Source organism: Chrysochloris asiatica, unplaced genomic scaffold, assembly GCF_000296735.1.
Source record: "Chrysochloris asiatica unplaced genomic scaffold, ChrAsi1.0 scaffold00002, whole genome shotgun sequence".
NCBI classification, from domain to species: domain Eukaryota; kingdom Metazoa; phylum Chordata; class Mammalia; order Afrosoricida; family Chrysochloridae; genus Chrysochloris; species Chrysochloris asiatica.
The window spans coordinates 31,801,283-31,822,256 of NW_006408520.1; the positions used below are offsets into that span (position 1 = coordinate 31,801,283).

Below are 20,974 nucleotides of genomic sequence, written 5' to 3' on the forward strand. Positions count from 1 at the left end.
GGGAGAAAGATGAGGCTTTCTGCTCCTGTAAAGATTTACAGCCTTGGAAACCCTATACAGGGTTGCTATGGGTCGGAACTGACTCGACGGCACTTAACAACAACAAAATTGTTCAAGCACAGTGCCTGGCATATGATATGTACTCACCATTCCTAAGGTTTCCACAAAGTGACTGCAACATGACTTCAAACATTTTAACAATTGTGAGGATGTTAAAATTCATCATATTCATCAGAATCATAGGGTCCCTAGGGCACCATATTACTCGGAATCAATCTGACAGTACCTAACAACAATAAAAACACATGGATACCATCATTAGTACAATTTGGAAGTGACTTTTGTGAATTTGTTTATAGCCTCGGAAACCCTGTACAGGGTCGTTATGAGTCGGAACCGACTCCACGACACATAACCACCACCACCACCACCCAGAATTTGTATGCAAGGTATTTTTGGCAATATGTGACGCTAACTGTTAATCACCTTTTCTCATCTTGCTTCACTGGTCCATATAACGTCTCTAAGATTCTCTTCATACCATTTTTGTGCTATATTATACACCTTTTTGTTGTTTCCCTTTTCCTAGTATATATTGAAAATTATTGTCTAGGTTGTAACGCTTTGAAATTGTACTCTTAGGTTCTGATGGCCAACTTGATATATATGTATATTAAATGCATTTATTATTATTTCACATTATTATATTTTTGTTATTGCTGTTAAGTGCTATTGAGTTGGTTCCCACTCATAGCAACCCTGTATAGAGTTTCCAAGGAGCGAATGGTGGGTTTGAACTGACCTGTGGATGCCAGTCCAGAACTTATCCTATGATCATTAATTACTCCTTATAAAGTATTGAGCTTCTAAAAACAACAACATCATTGTATTAAGTCTATATGTAGTCATTTTAAGAGATTAAAACTAAATGATAAATAACTAATAAGCATTTATGTAAAAATTTATCTATTTTAAAGACATTTCCAAATATTATTTTTATTTTATCTTATATATTTTCCTTTGTGGGGATCAGGAAGACCATTTTCCCAGGTATCACAAAGACTTTTGACTTTAATTCTAAATGTGGGTTGTTGTCATTGTTGTTGTTAAGTGCCATTGAGTCAATTCTGACACTTAACGACCCTTTTATAGGGCTTCCAAGGAGCAGGTGGTGAGTTTCAACCACCGACCTTATAGTTCAAGTGAACCTTGTGATCCAAGACCTCTTTATCCCACAGGACAAAAATCATAGAAACAAAATGACAAGATTTAGATGTTTTCCGTTCAATTTGTGTCCTGTTATTAGATTCTACTACATGTTTTTCACTGTAATTTTTTTTTTTTTTTTTTTATGAATCCTGTGATAAATTATCTTTTGACTGGCCCAGTTATTTGATTGTATTTTTGGCATTAAAGAGAATTACATTAAGTGTAATTTAAAGTAAACCATAATTTTGTTTAAAGGACTGTCTTTGGCAGTCCTTTGTGTAATTGTATACTGTTGTTAAGTGTCATTGAGTTGGTTCCAACTCATAGTAATCCTATATAGGGTTTCCGAGGAGCAGCAGATAATTTTGAACTGCCAACCTTGTGGTTCACAGTCAAGTGTTGATCCTACAGTACTACACCAAGATAGCATGTTAAGTACCTCAAAATGTAGAAGTATGCAAGAAGGACCTCTCCTGAACTCTTAGTGGCCCTGCAGTTGACACAAAATTTTCTGTAAATGTATTTATAACCTTTAGTCCAAAAAGCAAAAACATCTGTTTTATTATTTTATTTTTATGTCCTTTGTTTCACTCTGCAAGAAACTAGTTTAGTGAGGATACTTGAGAATGACCACAAAGCTTTGTGATTTTTTTGGTGGGTTCTGCTGACAATTTTTTTTTAATTTATCATAACCATAAAGAAACCTTTATTAAACATCTAAGTAGATATTCATAGCATTGTTCCCTTTAATATATTTATGTGTATAATGTTGAGTTTTTACTCTTAGAGGTTCTGTTGAATAGAAGTCTCACTTTACAAGTCTTGAGGTCCTGGATAAATGTATACTAAGTAGGGTGTCTGCTCCTTTTATCTACAAACAAGACTCCAGTGATGGTGGTTGTATGCTGTGGAGTTGGTTCCAACTCATAGGGACCCTGTATAGGATTTCTGAGGCTGTAATCTTTACAGGAACAGAAAGTTGCATCTTTCTCCCATGGAGCTGCTGATAGTTTCAAACTGCTGACCTTGAGGTTAGCAGCCTGATTCATAAACGTTACACTATCAGAACTCCTTTAGACTCCAGTAGTATATATTAAAATAAAAGTTTACTGTTTTCAATGTTGATGTCATTTACTCTTGATGATTCTAAAAAATTATACAGCTTGTCATAAATATCCTAAATACTTTAGTATCAGAAATAATTTTGTATTCTTCATTTAAAACATTCTTTCAGTTTCTTAGTTTTCAAGCAAGCACATTATAGATGTTTCACTTCAATAAAGTTGAACAGAAGGAAACTAATTCTTTTGTTTGACTGTTCATAAAACCTATAGAACTTAAAGGAGTTTAACAGGTGTTTTCCTTGACAGAAAAAGCATGATTCGTATACTGTGACAATGCTGAACTGGCTTTCATCCTTGGGAAGTAAATCCCTTCCAAGGTTCTCATTCCATACAATGTAGAAATGATTTATGAGGCATGTACCGTTTTATTGCCTGAATTATTTCTTAATGTTTATTATTACAGAACCATTTGCTCTGAAATGTCACCCATTCTTTGATTCAAAACAAACAGTACTCACCAACATAAAAACACACCAGTGTATAGTCATTATTTAAATAGAAATATAACAATTCCACAATGTCTCAGAGACAACAGATAATTTCAGCTAACATGAAGAAACAAAACAGAGTGGATCAAACGAGAAATCAAATACTGAGTCAGAAAATATAATACCAGGAATGCTATTGGAACTACTTGATAAAGAATTTGGAAGTAGAACTGAATCAATGGAAGGTCAAATTGGTGACCTGGAAGACAAGCCTCTTAATATTTATCTGCTTTAGGACCAATCAGAAAAAAGAACTAAAAAATCTGAAGAAAGCATGTATGACACCATCAAGAGGAATAATTTACATGTGATCTGAATTCCAGAACAGGAAGAGACAAAGCAAAAAAACAAACATAGAAAATTGTCGAAGAGTATGTTGGAGGAAAACTTTTCTAACAACATGAAAAATGAGAAGATATGTATTAAAGAAGATGAACAAACTCCCAATGGGATACATATCAGAAAATATCACCAAGACATATATAGTCAAACACTCCAAAAGCAAAGACAAGGAAAGAATCTTGAGAGCAACTTGGCAAAAACACAAATTTACTTACCTAGGAGAAATAATTATACTGAGCTAAGACAATGAGATGATATATACAGAATTCTGAAAGTAAAAAGATGCCACCCAAGAATTATATATCCAAATAAATTGGCCCTCAAATATGATGGTGAATTTAAGACACTTTCATATAAACGGAAATGCAAAGAATTTGTAAAAACGAAACCTATTTTACCAAAGTACTAAAGAGAGTTCTTTGGACATAGAGCCAAAAACAGGAGACAACAACCTGAGATTAACATTCATGACAATATCACCCAGAACTCAGATATGTTTGGTTGTTAATGCTGAGTTGGTTCTAACTCATAGTTACCCAGTATAGGGTTTCCCAGGCTGTAACTCTTTATTATAGCAGAAAGTCTTACCTTCCTCCCATGGAACAACTGGTGGGTTTGAACTGCTGACCTGTGGTTGTAGTCCAGTGTTTATCCTTCCATGCCACCAACACTCCAATCCAGATATACAACAGATCTACAAGACTAAACATAGGAAATCAGAGTTATCAGTTTGCAACAACAACAACAAAAAAAACCCCACAAAGTTAAGAAGAGGAAATAATGTAGTTACAGACTTCTAAATGAAGAGGAAATCAAGTAGATTTCAAGAAAAATAAATAAAAGCCTAACTGTAACCCTGAAACTCAACCAAACCCTTTTCCTAGCCCTAGTCCAACTCCTACCCCTAGTTCTAGCCATAACCTTGGTGGTGGTGGTGATGTGCCGTGGAATTGGTTCCAACTCATAATGACCCTTTACAGGAGCAGAAATCTTTACAGGAACAGGAAGCCTCATCTTTCTCCCACAGAACAGCTGGTCATTTTCAAACTGCTGACTCTGAGGTTAGCAGCCCGATTCGTAACCACTACGCTACCAGCCATAACCCTAACACTACATAAAGCCCTAGGCCTAGCCTAGGCCTAACCATAGTCCTAACCCTAACTCCCTACTCCTACCCACCCACCCCCACAAAAAACAAGGAGCCTTTCCTTTCTTTAGATTCTGAAGTTTGTTGTTGTTAGGTGCCATCGAGTCGGTACCGACCCATAGCAACCTTATGCACAGCAGAAAGAAACATTGCCTGATCCTGGGCCAACCTCACTACCATTGCCATGCTTGAGTCCATCGATGCTGCCACTTAGCCAGTCCATCTCGTTGGGGGTCTTCCTCTTTTTTTCTGACCCTCCACCTTACCAAACATGATATCCTCCTCAAGCAAATGGTCCCTCCTGACTACATGTCCAAAGTACGAGAGACGAAGCTTAATTAAAAACAAATCCTCTCTGTGTTTCTCCTTCAAATCCTTTTATACCTTGGCCTTTCTTCATATCCATTAAATAATGTTCCTTCTCCTGCCCTCATTTCATCCTCTCTCTGATTCAGTGATAATTTTATTTGCATTCTCCCTCAGAGCTCTTGTCTCCTTTTAAAGCCTCAGACTCATCTCACCTTCAGATCTTATCTCTGTAAACTTTCTGTGAACCCTGCATCTCCAGTTCTCTGCTAAGATAAATGAACTTGAATGCCTCATCATTACCACAAACTTAAAATGACTAACAAAACTCTTCCCCTTTCCTCCACATCCAACTTTCCTACTTGTTGTTTGCCTACCTATTCAGTTATTAACCTCAGTTATCTTTGTCTTTATCTCTTGAGACAGATAGAAAGACCTGTTGGTCTCTATAATGCAAGTGAATTTTCTGAACTGAAAATCTGATTTTTGTTTTCGTCTTTATAATGTTAGTGGAGTCCTGGTGTAGCACTGTGGGATAATGCATGGACTGCTAGGTTGGTTGCACCACATGATCGGTGGTTCAAATTCACCAGCTGGTCCTCAAAAACCATATACAGCGTTGCTATGAGTTGGAACTGACTCAGTGGCATTTAATAATGACAACAATGTTAGAACCTGGTGCTGCTATAATAAAAATACTACATATGAGTGGCTTTAAAGAATAGGAATTTACCTTCTCATAGTTCAGTAGGCTAGAAGTTTGAATGCAGGATGTGGCTGAAGGTTCCTCTTCATCTATTTTAATTTCTAGTATAGACAGGCATGTCTCTCATACGTCAGACATATTATCAGGAGGGACCAGTCCCTGGAGAAGGACATCATGCGTGATAAAGTGGAGGGTCAGCAAAAAGACAAAGACCCCCAACGAGATAGATTGGCACAGTGGCAGCAGCAGTGGGCTCAAAATTGATAATGATTGTGAGGATGGCACAGGACCAGGAAATGTTTCATTCTGTTGTGCATAAAGTTACTATGAGTTGGAACCAACTCAATGGCACCTAACAACAACATAGGCAATCCTTGGAATTCCTGGACTTGTAGATTCATCTGCTTCCAGAGTCATAAGATAGTGTATCTTCCTCCTGTGTCTGCATGTCCTCGTATCAGTGCTTTTTATATAGTTTACTCCTAGTGTTGTGCTATAGGGAAAACACTGGACTGAGAATCACAAGGTTGGGGGTTCAATCCCATCAGCGACTCCTCAGAAACACTGTACAGGGTCACTATGAGTCTGAATCGACTTGAAGGCACATAACATCCACAACAACAGAAATGATTAATTTAGGACAGACTCTATGTTGTTAAGTCCTCATTAACATAACAAAGAACAAACCCAGAGGATTATAGCCACAAGAATTAGGGTTAGGATTTCAATGCATATTTTGTGATGGTCCAAATTCAATCAGTAACATCCTAGAACATAACACACAAAAGGCAATAAAATATTGTTTGTTGAATCAATGTTCAAGACTCATATTTCTTCAAACTTGGAAAAGAACTTTCTAACAGATTTTCCTACGTTCATTGTTTCCTGCCTCGGATATTCTATATCTTGTCAACAGATGGATATTTTAGAAATAGTTTAGCCTCAGGACAGCTCCACATTAGAAAGTCTAAACTTCTTAGTATGAAATTTAAAGTACTTCTTAATTCAGGTTCAAAACTATCTGCTACTTTATTAAATTGATGCAGCAGGTTAATATTTGCAACAGATATATATTTAAGTACTTTAAGATAAAATACCTTGCATTACTATTTTAATATACCCATTGTGAGGCAGAATGGTTCTTTGGTCTTCTCCAAAGCATTTTATATATAAAATACTTCAGTTGTAATTTACAGACACTCCCTGAACTATCTAATTGCTCTGCTTCAAGTGTTCTTTCTCCATCCTCTGCTTATTAAGATTTTACCTACTGAAGTTAATCGTATATTTTGTGCACTATTAAGTCCAATTCATGAAAGGATATAGCTTTGTTGATATTTATTAGCTATGGGTTTTTAATTACAGTCCTTAAACTTTTTTTTTTTTTAAGAGAAAACATTGATTACCTTCTGAAAGAAGAGCAATTAAGATGAGGGGAAATTTTTCCTATTCATACTTTTACATTTATACTTCTATAGTATTATGAATAAAAACTTAAATACTTCTTTTTAGAATTAACTAGTATTGTGAGTATTCTGATGAAATAATATAAAGATTATTTGCTTGCTTTAAGGGTTTTATTGGTTCTCCTGGAGAAATAGGACAACTGGGACCTGAAGGAGAGAGAGTAAGTCCACTTCCTGCAATTATTATTTTCTAACATATTTATGATTATGATGTACAATAAGAGTCATAATCTCACGATGATGTGGAGAGATGGAGCGGCTGAGGACTCTAGATCCAAGAAGGGGAGTGGGGCTGTGTGTGCTGGTGTCTGGGAGGCTGGCATGCAAGGTGTACTCTTTGGTTGTTTGAATGGTTATATATTCCTGAGGGGATTGGAGGGATTGGAAGCAAATGCTGTTGAATGGTGATGTACAGAAGGGATTGAAATCATTGCAATGAAACAAAATACAAATAGAATGAATGTAAAGCTGATGCTCTCCCATGTAACTATCACTCAATTCACAATAAAAACTTTTTTTAAAAAGAGTCATAATCTCAGATGTAAAAGGAGGCAAACAGTTGATGATATGACTGAAACAGGCTAAGTATAAGAAACAACAAATGCCAGAAATAAAATCCCTTGGATGTTACTGAATTTTGTTAGAGAGGAGTTGTTTTTGTTGTAAAGTGCCATCGAAGAACGGCCCATAGAGACCCTATATAGGGTTTCCGAGGAACTTCTGGTGAGCTTGAACTGCCAACCTCGCAGTTCAAACGGTTTTGCAGTCTGGCGCATCGACCCATAGTGCCACTCTCCTGTTCTCCTAGAGAGCAGTAATGTAATGCAAATACGTATGGTTAGATGTTATATTTTAATGAAATTTGAAAAAATATATAAATTAAAAAATTAAAATGTCAACTCACAAAATTTTATTTTGTAACTTATTACTACTCTTTAAGCGTAAACTCTTTTGTCTCATGGTCTTATGAACAGGGCCTGTATTTTGCGATGAATATGCAGTAAAGAATTTAGCCTTAGAGAATATGCTTTTTGCTTAATTTAATAATGGAAAATGCCTATTCATAAATATAGGTATTTATGAATAAAGATGGAATATTTGAAAAATAGTATATTGTACTTTTAAAGACTTAACAAAGGTATTTATAGAGTTCTGACATACCAACTTTATATCTGGTTTTCTGTGCCATATGCAGCTCAGTGATATCTAGTTGTATATCTTTATTTGAAAAAAAAGATGTAATTGAATAAAGTTACTGCATTGTCATAAGGTTTGAAATTGGAAAATCGTACTTAGAATTTATACTTTAACTCTACCATTATATGAATGTATTGGGGCCCAAATTTTTATTTCTGAAATTTTATTTTTGCAAATGAAAGTAAACCAGATTATCTTTGCTAAATGAGTTTTTCAAATATGTAGCTCTAAGTATGAGTAAATTAAATAAATCTGTGCATGTGTGATTACTTGTTAATGATCCTTCAGAGAAAAAATTTTCAAAGATGATAAGTATGCTATAATAACAATAAAAAAATCAAGCTACTTAGGTGAGATGAAGTACAGACTTTCCCTTGATGTACAGAACAAGTAATTTTTCAACAGTAAAAAGCATCTTCAACATGATACTACAATTAACCCACTTAACCTTTAAATCACTTTGCAAATTAGTAGATCCAGTTTGTCAAGACTTGAACTACTATTTTTATTTTTAAAAAGTTTAATGTGAATAGGTGTCCTGGTGTGGTGCTGCAGGATAATGCACTGGACTGCAAGGTTGTTTGAACTGCAAGGTCAGTGGTTCAAACTCGCCAGCTGCTCCTCAGAAACCCTATACAGAGCCGCTATGAGTCGGACAACAGTAACAATGTGAATTGAGTGAAGGTTATAGATAAGATCACAAGTTTTACATTCAACAAGTCATATGTTTTGTTTCATCTCAATGGTTGCAATCACTTCCATGAAACAACAGTTATCCTGCTTTCTCACTGTGATTCCTATTTGCATAATACCCACATTCCCATCCCTTCTCAACTTTGTCCTTAGGAAAATGTTTCCCTTTTGATTTTGAATTACCATTCCACGATGACCATAACTTGCTAGTGTTGTTGTCATCCCACCCCACCCCCATGCCCAACCTGTAAACCTATCTACTGCTTGGCTGAAAACTGGGCCATGAGGATGAGTTCCTTTTTAGACCTGAATGGTGGTCAAGGGCCATAGTCTTAGGTTCTTACAGTCTTTTTTTTTTTATTTTGCCCTGTAAACCTGAGCCCATTGCTGTGCAAATACATCTCATTGGAGGAGGTCTTCCTCTTTTTTTTTCCGACCATCCACTTTACCAAACATGATATTCTTCTCCAGGGACTGGTCCCTCCTGATAATATGCCCAAATTATGTCAAACAAAATTTGGTCACTCTGGCTTCCAAGGAGCATTTTGACTGGACTTCTTCCAACTCAGATTGCTTTTTTCTTTTAGCAGTCCATGGTACATTTAATATTCTCCTCCAACACCCTAACTCAAATACATCAATTCTTCTATAGTCTTCCTTATTCACTGTCCAAGTTTCACATACATTTGAAGCTACTGAAAACACCATGGCTTGGGTCAAGCACACCTTAGCCCTCAAACTAACATCTTTAAAGAGGTCTTGTTTAGCAGATTTGCTTAATGCAATACATCATTTGATTTCTTAACTGCTGCTTCCCTATGTGTTGATCCGATTGAAATGGAATTTTTGACAACTTCAATCTTTTCTCCATTTATATTGGTCCAGTGATGAGGACTTTTGTTTTCTTAACAATGAGGTGCAACCCATACCAGAAACTGTGGTTTTTGATCTTCATCAGTAAGTATTTTAAGTCCAGAATGCTTTCACTATCATCTGCATATCACAGATTGTTCATGAGTCTTCCTCCAATCTTGATGTCACATCTTTCTTCATCTAATCTAGCTTCTCAGATGACTTGCTCAGCATACAGATTTAGCAAGTATGGTGAAGGAATACAACCCTGGTAGCACGATTTTCCTAAATTTAAACCATTTGGTGTGCCCTTGTTCTGTGTGAACAACTAATTGCCTCTTGATCTATGTACAGGTTCCTCATGAGCACAACTAAGTGTTCCAGAATACTCGTTTTCTGCAATGTTGTCCATAGCTTGTCATGATTCACACAATCGAAAGCCTTTGTGTAGTCAATAAATCACAGATAAACATATTTCTAATATTCTTTGCTTTCAGCCAAGATTTGTCTGACGTCAGCAATGATGTCCCTCCTTCCAAGTCTTCTTCTGAATCCAGCTTGAACCTTTGATGATATGGAGCTTTCCAGAGTTTCTTTCCACAGATGTAGTCCATTTGATTTCTGTGTATTACATCTGTGTATTACATTCTGTGTATTACATCTGGTCCATGTGTATAGTCATCTTTTATGTTGTTTTAAAAAGGCATTTACAATGAACAAGTCATTGGTCTTGCAAAATTCTATCATGCTATCTCCAGCATCATTTCTATCACCAAGGCCATATTTTCCAACTACTGATCCTTCCTCTTTGTTTCCAACCTTTGCATTTCAATCACCAGTAATTAACAATACATCTTGATTGCATGTTTAATCAATTTTAGACTGAAGAAGTTGGTAGTGTTCTTCAATTTCATCATCACTGGCTTTAATGGTTGGTGTGTAAATTTGAATAATAGAGGTGTTAACTGGTTTTCTTGCAGTTATATGGATGGTATCCTACAACAGATAGCATTGTACTTCAAGACACATATTAGTATGTTCTTTTTAATGATGAATGCAATGCCATTCCTCTTCAGTTTGTCATTCCCAGCATAGTAAACCATGTGATTTTCAGATTCAAAATGGTCAATACCAGTCCATTTCAGCTCAGTAATGCCTAGGATATTGATGTTTATGTATTCCATTTCACTTAGGACAATTCCCCATTTTCCTAGATTTCATACTTCATACAGTCCATGTTCTGATTATTAATGGATGTTTACAGCTCTTTTCTTCATTTTGAGTTGTGCCCCATCAGCAAATGAAGGTCCTGAAGGCTTTACTCCATTTGTGTCATCACAATCAACTCTACTTTGAAGAGGCAGCTCTTCCCCAGTCGTATTTTGAGTGTCTTCCAACCTGAGGGGCTTATCTTTTGGCAGTATGTCTGACAGTATTCTGGTGCTCTTCATCATGTTTCAATTTTCAATATTCTGAGGTTGACAGTGTTCCACTGTTATTCATAAGGTTTCAGTCACTCAATATTCGGAAGGAGTGCATCTCTCCTTCTTAGCCTATCTTCATTTGGAAGCTCAGCTGATACCTCTCTACCTTGGATGACCCTGCTGGTATTGAAAATATTAGTGGCATAAGTTCCAGAATCACAGCTACATTCAAGTTACTGCAGTACGACAAACTGACAAATAACTGGTGAATGGGAACTTTATATAATAGAAACTAGCAGTTTTTATAAACAATGGGTTATTTATTTTCCCTTAAACTTCAGCACCTTCACTAAATCTAAGCAGGAAACTAAAGGTAGTGCAGACAAAACTACATAAGCATTTTTATTTTGTGTTTTTGTTAAGTGCTATTGATTTGAATCTAAATCACAGAAACATACAGGGTTTCCAAGGCTGTAAAATCTTTATGAGAGCACAAAGCCTTACTTTTTTCCCATGGAACAACTGGTGGGCTGGAACTACTGACCTTGACATTAGTAGTCCAGTGTTTATACTACAGAGCCACTGTGCTCCTTTTATTTTGTATGATATTAAATTCCAAGTGAAAATAAATGCAAATTTTCAACTAGTGATATATTCTGACTTATCTGATATGTAATATCAATCCCAAGCTATATGGTTTTTGCAGTTTTCTTACTCTCTAATGTTTGTGTTGTTGTTGTTGTTAAGTGCCATTGAGTTGGTTCTGACTCATAGTGACCCTGTATAAGGTTTCAGGGGAGTGGTTCATGGGTTTGAACAGCCAGACTTCGGTTAACAGTTCAAGGAGCAACTGGTGAATTTGAACTGCTGACCCTGTAGTCAGCAGACCAGCACTTATCCTACTATACCACATCAAGACTCCAGTATAAGGCTTATAAGTGATTATAATCTTAAAGTGATTATGTCAATTAGTAGGCTTTGGACTTCAAAAAACAGAAAACTCCAACTCAAGCTGGCTTAAAAATAAGAAAATTTCTTACAATGATGTGCATAATAGCAAAACAATTATTGAATGAATGGCTATATATGAGGCTCAATAGAGTGCTGGTGGCCCTGTAGGACCTACTAAACACAGGATCAACAGTTCAAACCCTAAGGCTTTTTGCTCCCGTAAAGGTTTACATTCACTGAAATCCCATACAGGGTCGCTGTGAGTCAGAACCAACTCATTGACACCCAACCACAATATATCAAAGTACTTTATATGGAGCAGCTAATGTTCACAAAACACAATGAGGTAGGTGCTGTCTGAGGACAATGCATTCTTGAATTAAGTGATATCATCATCTTTGTTTCTGCGTTACCTTTCTCAATGTGCAATGGAATACTGTACAATGATGAATCTGTAGAACACCTCACAATGTGGATGAATCCGGAGCACATCATGCTGAGTGAAGCAAGTTAACCACAAAAAGACTTTTATTAAGGCTAGTTTCCTGTGTGATTGCAAGATTGCTAATGCAAGGTCTTAATGTCTCTTTGTTTATGTCCAGAGAGATAGAGATAGAGAGAGGTAGTTATTGTCCCTTAGGTATGAAAAAATGATACTTTCCTTTTGTCTGGTTGTGCCAACTTTGGTCATGTGTTTTAGACTGCTGTAACCAGGGGAATGTCAGGATACCATTTTGAAGTGCAGATAAAGTGAATTCCTGAATAAAATCAGGATTTTCTTATGAAAAGGAAAAGGAGGGGATCACAGATTTCAACTTCAGTCAAATCACTATGTTGAAGCTTTTTCAAATGTAGCACCAGTTTATAGTACTATTTATTTCCATTTTTAATGTACTTCATTGATTGATATTTGAAAGAAAAAGATCTGTAATATCTAATTCATTCATTCATTCAAATATTTCCTTTGGATTTTTCTATATTCTAGGGGATTCCTGGGATGCGTGGAAAGAAAGGTCTTAAAGGAAGACAGGTAACTTTGATTTGTGTTTCTTGAGCCTTCAGTTTATACTATTATCATCAAATTATGTGTTTATTTCTTACCTATTAAAATATGAACTTATTTTTTGTTGTAGTTTTCATACACAATCTATCTTTTAAAGTATTTCATTTTTGCAACTTTAATAGTCTTATCAAATAATTACCTCGAATATAAAAGGAAAATTTAGAATTAAAAAATAACCTAATCTAATATTTCTAACCCATTTAATATATTAGTGGAAGAAATCCTTATTCACATGCCAAGGAGATAAAATGGAATATATGTAAATCTTTCTAGCTGAAGGAAACTGGTCCTCAACAAAGGGTTGAAGTCTATTAAATGGGGACAAGATAGCCTTTTTAACAGATATTGCTGGCAAAACTGGATATTTGCTTGCAGAAAAATGAATGGGGAGCCATACCTCACATCATAGATTAAAGTAGATCAAAGACCTAAATTTAAATCTAAAACTATATAGTTCATGGAAGAAAAGTAAGGACAAAGTTAAGAACCCTTCTCTATGGCATAAGAAGAATATCAGAAATATCTAAAAATATACAAATAGCAGAAGATAAACTAGATAACTGGGACCTCCTAAATATTAAATAATTTTGCTCATCAAAAGATTTTACCAATACAGCAAAAAGAGAACCTTAACACTTAGAAGTATTTTAAACTTTACAGAAAGCTCAAATACCTCAACAACAAAAAGACAATAGAATTTTTAAAAATGGGCAAGGACATGAACATGTATTTCAGCAAAGAATATATTCAAGCAGCAAATAAATATATGAAGAGATATTCACAATCATTAGCCATTAGAGATACGCAAATCAAAACTACATTGAGATACCATCTCATCCCAACAGTTATGGCACTGATCAAGAAAACAGAGAAAATAAATGCTGGCAAGGTTGTGGGAAAATTGGAACTCTTATAGACTGCTGGTGAGACTACTAAATGGTACAACCATAATGGAAAACTATATGATGCTTCCTTAAAAAAAAAAAAAAAAACACGCTAGAAATAGAAATGCCACACAATCCAGCAATTGTATCCCAGCTGCTAGAGTTCCTTATCCTAGGTATGCAAGTACTCTAAAGAAGTTAGAGCTGTGATACAAGTAGACGTATGCATGAATTCATGTAATCATTTTTCTGAATAGCAATAAGATGGAAACAACCTAAGGTATGCATCAATGGATGAATGGATAAACAAATTATGAGATATGTGTACAATGAAATACTACACAATGGTAAAAAATAATGATGAATCCATAGACTATCTTACAACATGGATGAATCTGGAGGACATGATGCTAAGTGACACAAGTCAATCACAAAGAGGCAAACATTGTGTGACCACTATTATAAAATGTCAAGGATAAGTTTATACACAGAAAGAAACATTCTTGGGTGGCTACCAGAAATGGAGGGGGAGGAAGGGAGAATCACTAACTAGATAATTGGTGTTGTTATTGTTGTTTAGTGCCATGGAGTCAGTTCTGACTCATAGCAACCCTGTGTAGGGTTTCCAAGGAGCAGCTAGTAAGTTTGAACTGCAGACCTTGGGGTTCAAAATGATCTTTTGGTCCAGTGTTAATCCTACAGTGCCACACCAAAACTCCAACTAGATAGTTGTTGTTGTTAAGTTCCATCAAGTTACTTCCAACTCATAGCAACCCTGTATAGGGCTTCTGAGGAGCATCTAGTGGGTTTGAACCACCAGCTTTGAGATTCAAATTGACCTTGTGGTCCAGTGATTAGTGGACATACATTAATTCTGGTGAAGTCAAAGGTAATGCATGTTAAGGGGGAACTCAGAATTATATGAAAAAGAATAGGGTATCAGGATTAAAGGAAGACTCACTAACATCCTACAGCATGCAGATGATACAGCCTTGCTTGCTGAAAGCAAAGAAAACTTAAAATACTTATTGTGAATATCAAAGACCATAGACCATAGCCTTCAGTATGAGTTGCACTTCAGTGTAAAGATAACAAAAATCCTTACCACTGGACCAATAAAGAATACCATGATAAATGGAGAAAAGATTGAAGTTGTCAAAGACTTCATGTTGCTTGGATCCATTATTAGCACTCAGGAAGCAGCAGTTAAGAAATAAAATGACATATTGCATTATGCAAGTCTGCAGTATGTCACTTTGATAACTAATGAATATCTGACCAAGTCATGGCATTTTCAGTAACCTCACATGTGTGTTAAAGATGGACAATGAATACAGAAGTGCAAAGAAGAATTGATACATTTGATGCATTATAGTGTTAAAGAAGAATATTAAAAGTACTATGGAATGCCAGAAGAACAAACCAAACCATGTTGGGAGAATTACAGCCAAAATGTTTTTTAGAAACCAGGATGGCGAGACTTCATCTCTCATACTTAGGACATATTATAAGGAGGGACCAGTACCTGGAAAAGGACGTCATGCATGATAAGGTGGAGGGTCAGCAAAAATGAGCAAGACTCCCAACGAGGTAGACTGGCACAGCATCAACAGCAGTTGACTTAAGTGTAACAATTGTGAGGATGGCACAGAACCGAACAGTGTTTCATTCTGTTGTGTATAGGGTCACCATGAGTCAGAACCGACTTAACTGTAACTTACAATAAAAACAGCATAATGTGACCAAAGCAAAGGAAGACATTGAGAAGTATGCAAGAATAAAGGATAGCTGTGGTAAATGCTGGAGTACTGGTGGGGCTCTGTGGGTTAATGTGCTGAATTACAAAGTCGGCCTTCTGCCTGAAGGCATTTCAGGTTTATTCTGGTGAATCCAGCAATATCACTGCTCTTTCTTTTGCTCTGAATCTTGCATCTGTTGCTGCTGCTCCTCTGCTCCTCTTCTGGTATCACAGCTTCCTTTTCAGGGACAAGGAAGTTTAATGAACAGTGATCTCAGGGTCCAAAGGATGTGCTCCACTCTGGGCTCTTCTCTCTTATAGTAAGTAATAGTAAGATCCCCCTTCCTACTTCTGAGATGGCTCATTTTAAACACACGTTAGATTCCAAGTTTTTGCAATTACAATCGACCTTGCTAACAGTCATTCAAAACTGAATCATGTCATCCTTTCAGCATCTCCTTCTACCTTTTCTTATGCAGACGCATCAGAAAATTAAAAAAAAAAAAGGTTGTTTGGTGGGTGTTAAAAGCACTAGAGCTAGAAGAATCATCTTAAATAACTCACTGCATTTGCAGGTACTTTGTTGTTAAGTGCTGTCGAATTGGTTCCAATTCAACAAACCTGAATAAGTTTTCTGAGGCTGTAACTCTTTTGGGACCCAAATGCCTCATCTTTCTCCCATTGAATGACTGAGGGGTTGGAACTGCTGACCTTGTGGTTTGCAATCTAGTGTTTATCTTACAGAGTCACCACACAGGTCCTAATCACTATAATTACTTTTAAAGACCTCACGTAATTGCTATTATATAAGAGTCCTTGTGTGGCACTGCAGGATAAGGAGTTGACTGCAGTGTCAGTTTAGACCACAAGGTTGGCAGTTCAAATCCACCAACCACTCCTCAGAAACCCTATACAGGGTCTCTATGAATCAGAACCAACTCAACAGCACCTAACAGCAATGGAGTCCTGGTGTGGTGCTGTGGGTTAATGCACCAGACTGCAAAGCCTTTGAACTGCAAGTTTGGCAATTCAAGCTCACCAGCTGCACCTTGGAACCCTATACAGGGTCACTATGGGTCGGAACCGACTCAATGGCACTTAACAACACCAACAACAACACGAGCTGTAGGTGCCTTCAATAAAAATAAACTTTGAAGCTTGTAGCCCAGACACTATTTAATCCAGCCTTTTGCTCTCTCTCTTAAGAGATTGGCATTTGGCTCAAGTTCATTCTACAGAAATGTGGTGGTAGCCATTCTTTATAAGTCAGACCAAACCACAACACAACACAGCCGTCAGGTCAATTCTGACTCATAGTGACCCTGTAAATCTTTGTGGGAGCAAAAGGTCTTATCTTTCTTCCCCAGAGCAGCTGATGGGTTTGAACTGCTGACCTTGTGGTTAGCTGTCCAATGCTTATCCTACAGCACCACAGGGCTCCTTCTTTATAGGTTGTACTCTTTGAAACACCGCAGACCTACTGTTTTACTTTATGTGCCATATTGTCTTACTTTGAGAAGCTTCTTGGAACACATCTTATTAGCTAAGTTCATTAAAAGCATAACACCCATCAGGTAATTTGTAATACAAATCAATGCTATTTTTTTTTTAATTAGTGAGAGAAAATTCATGTGTTTGGTATTATGTTTATTAAATTGATTATGCTTAACTAATTCCAAGCAGGTTTTTTTTTAGTGCAAATTTCCAAACTTCATTCAATAGTGCTACAGTCAGGAAATTCTATAGTTGATTTAATAAGCATTTTACAAGAATCTCAGATTGATTTAATCAGTAGTCCCTCTTTAAAAAAAAACAAAAAAAAAACAACTAAATTGACTATGTTAATTTATAGAATTCCACAGGCCAAGGACCTAAATAACTTATGACGAAACTGACTTGGTACAAATTAACCATGAACGTGGAATTAGAAATGAGATTTACTCTCAATTGTTAAGTGCCATAAAATTGGTTCCAACTCATAACAACCCTGTATAGGGATTCTTAAGCTTTTAAAATCTTCACCAGAGCAGAGAGCCTCATCTTTCCCCTGAGGAATGGCTGGTGTTCTCAAACTGCAGATCTTGTGGTTTTCACACAGTCTGGTGCTTATCGTATGAAGCCACCATGCTCCTTTACATGCAGTACCACCTATAAGACAGTTTTCAAAATATCAAGCATTTTCAAGTTTTTACAATTCAAGAGGAATAACTTACAAATCATCAAATAATATTACATTACCCTAAAGTTTGACAAAGAGCAAAACTATGCTCAGTTTCCCCCTAAGAAAACAAAAATAGTACTTCCTTTAGAGCAGTGGACAAAATAACACCCTAACTATAGATATGTTTATTTTTCTAACTATAGAAAGGAGGGTCTCCTCCTTTTCCTCATATATCTTTATGCTAATATAGTCTATTTAAAGCAAACTGTATTTTGGCTTCTAATTCCAGTGTTACAATTTCAGAATATGAATTCCGTCTGTTTTAACATCTGTTATTAGTTTGTATTCTTGGCCAAAGACAATCTTAAATGCATATTGTACAATAGTGTCTCAGATATATGTTATGAAGAATTTGGAGACAAGTTTATTTTTTCCCAGAAAAATTTAGTTAAATCATAAAGAACGTACTACTATTACTATTATATTATTAAAAATTGTCATTAGTTTGTAAGTGATTTTGCCTCTTTTAAGAAAAATAAATTTTCTGGATTCTACTTTACTGAGCATAGTTTAACTGTAGCATGGCATGATGTATGGAGGAAGCCAGGACTTTGGACTAAATCTACACAAAGTGTTCAACAGGTACTGAGAGGACCGACACCCACTGACTGTTGCTCAGTGCGCTGATAAATCTAGAGCATTTTATAGAGGTAAAATACGAATAGGTGAAAAATTAGTGTTCCATTATTTTCAAGGCATATAATATAAGAAAAACTCAGAGCGCCTTGAAGGTTATCAAAATCAGGAATATAAATGAAAATGGGAACTAGTTTAGGCTAGATTCAGTGACTCTTTACTCTAAGGGAAAGAGGCAAGAATAAGATAGGGTCCTCATCACTGTAGTAGAACAGGATGTGGCGCTGTAGGATAACACACTAGACTGTAAGCTTGGTTTGAATTGAAAGATTGGTGGTTCAAACTCACCAGCTGCTCCTCGGAAACCCTATACAGGGTTGCTATGAGTTGGAACAGACTCTACAGCACTTAACAACAACAATAATATGGCCTGCAGTTTGGGCATTCCCCACCTCTGATGTACAGGTTCCTCATGAGCACAATTAAGTGTTCCAGAACTTTCATTCTCTGCAGCGTTGTCCATAGCTTGTCGTGATCCACATAATCGAAAGCCTTTGCGTAGTTAATAAAGCACAACATTTTTCTGGCACGCTCTGCTTTCAGCCAAGATTCATCTGATGTCTGTAGTGATATTCTCCATTCCACTTCCTGGTCTGCATCCTGCTTGAACCTCTGGCAGTTCTCTGTCAATGTACTATTTGCAGTCATTTTTTAATATCTTGAGCAAAACTTTACTTGTTTGCTATATTAATGATGATGGTTTCTGAGTTCCATTCAGTCACCTCTCTTTGGAACAGGCACAAATATGGATCTCTTCCACTCAATTTGCCAGATTTCTTGGCATAGATGAGTAAGTGTCTTCTGTGCTGTATCAGTTTTTTGAAACATTTCAATTTGTATTCCATTAATTCCCAGAATCTTGTTCTTTGCCAATGCATTCCATGCACCATGAACTTCCTCCTTCAGTATCATTGGCTCTTAATCATGTGGTGGTGGTGGTTATGTGCTGTGGAGTCAGTTCCGACTCGTAGTGACAGGGTTTCTGAGGCTGTAAATCTTTATGGGAGCAGAAAGCCTCATCTTTCTCCCCCGGAACAGCTGGTAGTTTCAAACTGCTGACCTTGTGGTTCTCAGCCTGATTCGTAACCACTACGCTACCAGAACTCCTTCTTGATCATATACTACCTCTAGAAATGGTTGAACATTGACCATTTATTTTTGATGCTTTCTATGTCATTCAATATTTTGCCCAAAGAATCCTTTGAGTTTTTCATCAGTTCTTTCAGCTTGAGAAATTCTAACAGTGTTCTTCCCTTTTGGTTTTCTAACTCCAGATCTTTGCACATTTCATTATAATATTTGAATTTGTCTTCTCGAGTTTCCCTTTGAAATTTTCTGTTCAGCTCTTTTATGTTCTCATTTCTTCCATTTACTTAGCATCTCTACACTGGAGAGCAAATTACAGAGTCCCTTTTTACATCCATTTTTGTCTTTTTCTTCTTTTTGTCTTCTTAATGACCTATTGCTTTCTTCCTGTATGATACTCTTTACGTCATCCCACAACTCTTCTGGTCTTTGGTCATTGGTGTCTAATTCATCAAATCTGTTCTTGAGGTGATCTCTAAATTCAGGTGTAATATGTTCCAGGTCATGTTTGATTCTCGTGGACTTGCTTTAATTTTCTTCAGCTTCAACCTAAACTTACACATGAGCAACTGATGGTCTGTTCCAAAGTCTGCCCCTCACGTGGTTTTAGCTTATGATGTGAAGCTTTTCTAATGTTTCTATCCACAGATGTAGTCAGTTTGATTTCTGTGTATTCCATCTGGTGAGGTCCATGTATATAGTCATCTTTTATGCTGTTTAAAAAGGTATTTACAATGAACAAATCATTGATCTTGCAAAATTCTTATCATGTAATCTCCAGAATTATTTCTATCACCAAGGCCATATTTTTCAGCTACTGATCCTTCCTCTTTGTTTCCAACCTTTGCATTCTAATCATCAGTAATTATCAATACATCTTAATTGCATATTTTATCAATTTCAGACTGAACAAGTTGGTAGAATTCTTCAAATTCATCATCACTGGCTTTAGTGACTTCTGTATAAATTTGAATAACAGTGGTGTTAACTGGCCTTCCTTGAAGACATATGGATTTATCCCATCACAATATTGTACTTCAAGACAGATCTTGATATGTTATTTTTGATGATGAATGTGACACCATTCCTCTTCAATTTGTCATTCTCAGCATAGTAAACCATGTGACTGTCAGATTCAAAATGGCCAATACCAGTCCATTTCAGCTCACTAATGCCTAGGATGTCGATGTTTATACACACATTCCATTTCATTTTTGACAACTTCTAATTTTCCTAGATTCATACTTCATACATTCTATGTTCTTATTATTGATGGATCTTACAACTGTTTCTCCTCATTTTTAGTTGTACCCCATCAGCAGATGAAGGTCCCGAAAGCTTTACACCATTTGCAGCATCATGGTCAACTCCACTTCAAGGAAGCAGTATTTTGATTGCTTTCCAACATGACAGGCTCATTTTTTGGCACTATATCTGACAA

The 20,974-nt window shown here is 36.4% G+C and overlaps 1 protein-coding gene across 1 annotated transcript in view; it reads left to right on the forward strand.

Moving 5' to 3' along the window:
* The window catches only part of COL24A1 (collagen, type XXIV, alpha 1), a 562,513-nt gene that overhangs the window by 125,490 nt on the left and 416,049 nt on the right, over positions 1 to 20,974 (forward strand). Inside the window, exons 9-10 of the mRNA XM_006831073.1 lie at positions 6,896 to 6,949; positions 12,891 to 12,935. Coding sequence (XP_006831136.1) covers positions 6,896 to 6,949; positions 12,891 to 12,935 — 99 coding nt within the window. The remainder of the gene's footprint in view (positions 1 to 6,895; positions 6,950 to 12,890; positions 12,936 to 20,974) is intronic.